The sequence below is a fragment of the Canis lupus genome, chromosome 5 (genome assembly GCF_011100685.1).
Source record: "Canis lupus familiaris isolate Mischka breed German Shepherd chromosome 5, alternate assembly UU_Cfam_GSD_1.0, whole genome shotgun sequence".
NCBI lineage: Eukaryota > Metazoa > Chordata > Mammalia > Carnivora > Canidae > Canis > Canis lupus.
In genome coordinates, this window is record NC_049226.1 from 14313095 (window position 1) to 14319094 (window position 6000).

A 6000-nucleotide genomic window follows, 5' to 3' on the forward strand; every position below is an offset into this window, starting at 1 on the left:
GACAGAAACCGATTCCCAGAGACCGGAAGGAATGTCCAAACCGTACACCTTTGCCTTGGCCTGAGAGAGGAGGGCCTAGAACAATCGGACAGCCCTCCCAGGCTCCCCCTGGGCCTGCCCACCAGGACTCTTGCCCTGACCGTGGTCAGCCGTGGTCTCCGGTGCCACCCTGTGGTGGTGCTGGGAACCGACCTCCCTCACCCTCCCCTTGGGGGAGGAGGGTGTCCTTTGGCCTCTGGCTGGGAAGGAAGAGGGAGAGTCAGGGGCAGCACTGACCAGAGGCTGGCACTCACCCACCCGGCCTTCCCTTTCTCCTACCTACTTCCCTTCTCTTCTCTCCACCTTTCCTGCCTCCTGGTTTCCACCCTGTCCTCAGGGTGCAGGTTGGTACACACACATCGGGCCCATCAGCATAGGCATGCGGGCTGGCCGAGACGGCCAGGGTGTGCCCCGGCACGTGCTCCCTACACACCATTGTTGCCATGGATTCACGCGTGCTCGTGCCCCCTTCCTGCACAGCCATGCTGAGCATCTTGCTCACAGCCCGGGCTGCCAGCACCCTGGGCACCCACCTTGCCCTGCAGGCCAGGCGGCAGCCAAGAACCACAGCCCTGGTTTCTGAGACTCACAGGGCTTCAACGGGGCCGCTCTGGGAACCCATCCTCTTCCCTGTGTACTGGGGAGCAGGTGGAAGCAGACGTGGGGCGCCCAGTGAGCAGCAGGGTCGGGCAGAGGGGCAGGGGTAACGTTTACACTGGTTTTCCGTGCAAAAGAACCAACGTTGCATCATTGGCTGGTGGCCTCGGGCAAGTTATTCAACCCCTCTAAGCCTCCTTCCCTCGTGTGTTGAATAGAAATTAATAGCACACTTACTTCCCCGGGTGCCTGACAGTGACTGGCGGCTAGGGGACACAGGGACCCGGGTGGGCTGGCACCACAGCCAAGGAGAAAGCCAGCATGGAGGCTCTCCAGGGCTCTGCCTCTCCTCGCACTTCCACTACAACACCACTGCGCACTGGGCTCCTGGAGGGGTTGGAGGCTCCCAGAGGGTGGGTTAGGGGGCACCCAGGAAGGGTGGGGCGCTGAAGGGTGGGGGCTCTTGTAAGGCGTGGGAGCTCTCGGAGGGAGTAGGGGCTCCCGGAGGAGCGGGGCGCCGAGGGGTGAGGGCTCCTGAAGGGAGTGGGGGCTCCTGGAGGGGCGGGGCGCCAAGAGGTGCAGGGTTCCTGGAAGGGTGGGGGCTCCCGGAGGGGGAGGGGCTCCTGGAGGAGGTGAAGGCTCCCAGAGGGCAGGGCGCCGCACAGTGTGGGCTCCTGGAGGGGTTGAGGGCTCCCTAGAGGGGTAGGGGTCCCTGGAGGAGGTGGGGGCTCCCGGAGGGGCAGGGGGCTCCTGGAGGAGGTAAAGGCTCCTGGAGGGGTTGAGGGCTCCCTAGAGGGGGTGGGGGGCCCCTGGAGAGGGTGGGGGCTCCCAGAGGGGCAGGGGGCTCCTGGAGGGGTGAAGGCTCCCAGAGGGCAGGGCGCCACGCGGTGTGGGCTCCTGGAGGGGTTGAGGGCTCCCTAGAGTGGGGGGCCCTGGAGGGGATGGGGGCTCCCGGAGGGGCCTGCGGATCTGGAGCTGCCCACACCCTGGCCTTTCCCTCCCCTGCCTCCCTGCCCCCCTGCCCCCCCAGCAGACACTGACACTGTCCCCCTCCATGTCTTTTCCTTGCCCAGAGTTCCCCTACACCCCGTCTCCCCCCGAGCACGGGCGGCGCGCCGGGCCGGTGCCCACGGCCATCATCGGGGGCGTGGCGGGGAGCATCCTGCTGGTGGCGATCGTGGTGGGCGGCATCGTGGTGGCCCTGCGCCGGCGCCGGCACACCTTCAAGGGCGACTACAGCACCAAGAAGCACGTGTACGGCAACGGCTACAGCAAGGCGGGCATCCCCCAGCACCACCCGCCCATGGCCCAGAACCTGCAGTACCCCGACGACTCGGACGATGAGAAGAAGCCCGGGCCGCTGGGCGGGAGCAGCTACGAGGAGGAGGAGGAGGAGGAGGGGGGCGGCGGGGGCGAGCGCAAGGTGGGCGGCCCCCACCCCAAGTACGACGAGGACGCCAAGCGGCCCTACTTCACGGTGGACGAGGCCGAGGCCCGGCAGGACGGCTACGGGGACCGGACCCTGGGCTACCAGTACGACCCCGAGCAGCTGGACTTGGCCGAGAACATGGTTTCTCAGAACGACGGGTCTTTCATTTCCAAGAAGGAGTGGTACGTGTAGCGCCCCGTCTCCAGAGCCTCGTCTGCGCCCTTCTCCCCGAGCCCCCACCCGCACGCCCCCCGCCCCCCCAGCCCGCTCCCCCAGGAGCTCGACAGAGACTCACCCAGCTGCCCAAAGCCAGCCCCACACCCCTGGGGAGCGGGGAGCCCAGGGCAGGTGCGACCTGGCTTTGTTACAATTTCCCCCCTACCCCCCACCCCTGTCCTCCCCATGGTGTTGTGTTCACTGTGGCTTTGGTGTTGCTGTACCCTCCGCCTGCCCTCTGTGCGGGGAGCCCTGTTCTCGTCTTGTGTACCTGGGCGTCCCAGCAGGGTTTGGGGAGCCCGCCCTCCCTCGCCCCCAACACTGGAATTTGTTTGTGTCTTTTCCACTGGGGGTGGAGGGCCCGGGGGCTCCAAGGGGAAAGCCCCACCCCACCCCCAGATGCTGCTCCTCTTTTCCCAGGGAGAGGGACCCCAGCACCCCCTGCCATGAGCAGCCGGGGCCTTGGACCCCCAGTCTAGACAGCCATTGCACCCGAGAGGCAGGGAGAGGCTTCTCCAAAGCACCCAGGGTTGTCTCCTTTCTAAAGTGAATCGAGTGGAGGTCCCCACCCAGGGCCTTGAGCAGTGTATTTTCCTGGTGAGGTTGGTTTTACATTTTTTTTCCTCATTGGCCAACAGAGAGTGAAGTTGGCCCAGCTCTGGTGTGTCTCTCCTCTTGACCCCTGTCTGCTCCCCACGTAGTGGGATTCCGGGTGGACTCTGGCCCACACTTCCCATACACCTCTACCAACACAGACACCTACATGCACACTCCCCACTCATGTCCACCCCTCGTTCCCCTGGGGTCACACGCCCTCCCAGGCTGCACACCGCCGGGGCCCACCCCTCTCTGCTCCACCTCTTCCCCTCCCAGCTGAGGGTGAGGCCAGCCTTCAGAAGTTTCCAGCGACTGCTGAGACCAGGGCCCCCTGGTGCCCCTATCCTAGGAGTTCGGGCTGGCCCTAAATTGCTTCTTTCAGCATGGGAGTTTCTCAAGATTTCTCCCTTATCTGTCAAGTGCTAGCAGCTCTTGATTCTCCTGGGGAGTCAGGGCTGGGCTCCCTAGATGTCCAGGTGTCCGAGGTGACCGAGTACCACCACGGAGGGCAATGGGGAAGGGAGTCCTCCCCACAGAAGCTTGGCAAATACAGATGCTGAAGAGCGCGGACGGGTGGCACCTCACCTGCCAAGGCCAATGTAGATGTTCTGGGCTTGCCAGAAAGTGCAAGGGGAGTGGGGGGGCCAGGGATCCTGACTCAGAAGCTCCTGCTCGCCACTTTCCACCCCTTGCTCAGCTATATCTGGTTTCCATTCTGGGATGGGGGGGCAGCAGGAGGGGACCCTTGGGGAAGCATTCCCTTTGAGTTATAATAGATTCCCTCCTTGAACGGGGCTCTGGGCTCCCATCAGTCCCCCAAGACGAGGGCTTCCTGTCTGTACAATGGGGGAAAGGCCCCTCCCAGCCCCTTCCGTTCCCCAGCTCAAAGTGCCTCAGTCTCTCCATCTGCTCACTCTGTCCCCCCCAGCACTCTAGATAGGAAAGACCCTGGGATGGGAGAGGCGGGCTCATGCCTGCCCATTAGGGTTCTAGTTAACTCAACCTAGGCTGTCAGGGGCTCTGTGGGATGGCAAGTGTTGGGGGGAGGGGGGAAGCAGACCACTCTGTGCCCCACGGGCACTGACCTACCCTGCCATAGGCTTCCCAAGGGAGCCCCAGCCCCCAGCCCCACTCTTCCCCGCCCTGGTGCTGCTCTTGAATCCCCAGCCAGCCCTGTCTCTGCCCTGGCAACCCCGGGGCCCAGCAGCTGGGCCACCCTCCCCTGGCCCCCACTGCCCTAGCCCCAGCCCTGGCTGCCCAGTAGCCACGTAGCAGAAGTCTGAAGCCATGCCAGCCCTGGGGCAGCTCTCCCCTCTTGGCATTGGGGGTACCAGATGGGGTGGAGTTGGGGGAGAAAATTCTGGGGTCTTTCTAGCCAACAGGGCAGAGGGGGGGAGCAGAGGATCTGGGCTGCTTCTCTTAGCAGTATTAGTGTCTCCCCTCCCAGGGCAGAGGACCTTTCCCATGTTACATCACTGCCCCATCCAGTCCCACTTCACAGCGCTCTGGGCCCTCTGTTTGGTCTCCTTGCCCCCAGGCAGGAGGAAATCCCAGGGGCCTGCCTGATAAAGGCATTTTGTCTCCTTGAAACCATGAAACTGAAAGAACTCTCCCCTCCTGTGTCTCCCTCATCCCCCACTGCCACCCGCTATTCCTCATTCTATGATGTACTTAGGAGGGCCCCTGGGCCCAGCCAAAGCACTGAGTCCCCCTTCAGACACCTCCAGACCCTCCCCCCAAGCAAAGCACAAACTGTGGAGTCCATGCCACGAGCGTGGGCCATGTGGAGGCTCCTGCCTAGCCTGGAGCCCAACAGCACACCCAGCAGAGCAGTGAGGCAGGCAGGGGGTGGCACTCCGGCCCGGGGCAGGTGGGGTTCTCGGCACCCCAGTCTGCGGGAAGCTGGGCACTGTGCTCTCGGGCCCTCCGACACAGCCCAGCTGGCCGAGGGGAGGCCTGGCCCCGAAGAGAGATAAGGACGTCTCGCTTCTTCACGCCCCCAGCATGAGCTGAGCTTCTGCCTTTGCTGGAAATGAAATAAACTTGGTATTCCTCGTGCCAAGGCGTCCCCCAGTTGTCCCCCTGCCTCTTGCTACCCTCCCTGTTCTGGCCCCCCCACTCCCTTGACCCCCCACCCCCATTTCTTTAAGATTTTGATATTGTTCTAATGTGTACACAAACCACCCGAGTCCCCTTTCATCAGAAGGAGCTGAAAAGCAGCAGAATGGAATCGGTGATCACGAGCAGGCAAGCGCGGCCAGCTCAGGCCCAGTCCACACACCCACGGGGCACACCCCCACACACGCAGACCCAAGCCCAGGTGCACACCCGCAGACGCACAGCCAGCAGAGGACCGGGGGTCCTGCTGGAAGAACACAGGAGAGAGGTGATTTCCCCATGCCCAGGCCACCACAGAGACTCACAGGGGCCTTGTTTCCTGGGTGTGAGCCCCCTCTGCCAACCCCCTCCCACGTGCCCAAGCCACTGGTGCAATAATTTTTCTGCCATCCTCCAAGCAGAGGAATCGGGGAATTGTGTTGGGGGATATGGGCAGCTCGCTGGGGGGAGGGAGAGCTCGCAGGCCTCTGGGGGCCCAGAGAGAGTTCTGGAGGCCGACTGCCACCAGGAGCCCTCTCCTACTGCGGAGCAGGTGGGTCCCTCCCAGGTCCCCGCACCCACAGGGAGCCCTGCACCGGCCCTGAGCACCTGGGGGACAGGCCTGTGCCTCTGCCCGGCCCGGGGCTCCTGGGCCCTCATGGCCCCGACTGGAAGACCAGAGGGGCTCCTGCGCCACCAGCCTGCTGCTCTTCCAACTCCTGCTGTGAGGAAATGGGATTCTTGGCCAGAAACAAACAAAAAAAAGGTTTTCTCTTTTTGTATAAATGGAAACAAAATCCAGGAGAAGCTGCCACCCCTCACCTCTGAGTGCGACGCTCTACCTTGGCTTCGGTTTCTTTGTCACCGTTTCGTCTTTGGTCCCCAGGGACAGCCCAGCGCAGGTTCTCCTGGTTCTGACCCAGGGGGTGTTTGCATCACCCCCTTTTACTTGTATAAAAAAAATGATGGGTTGAAAAATGTACTGAGGAAAAAAAATGTACTTTTTTATAAATAAAGTGTTTAAA

At 62.9% G+C, this 6000-nt stretch overlaps 1 protein-coding gene across 1 annotated transcript in view; it reads left to right on the top strand.

Moving 5' to 3' along the window:
• The window catches only part of NECTIN1 (nectin cell adhesion molecule 1), a 64685-nt gene extending 58685 nt beyond the window's left edge, over positions 1–6000 (top strand). The window contains 1 exon segment of the mRNA NM_001287128.1: positions 1710–6000. Coding sequence (NP_001274057.1) covers positions 1710–2257 — 548 coding nt within the window. The 3' untranslated portion in view covers positions 2258–6000.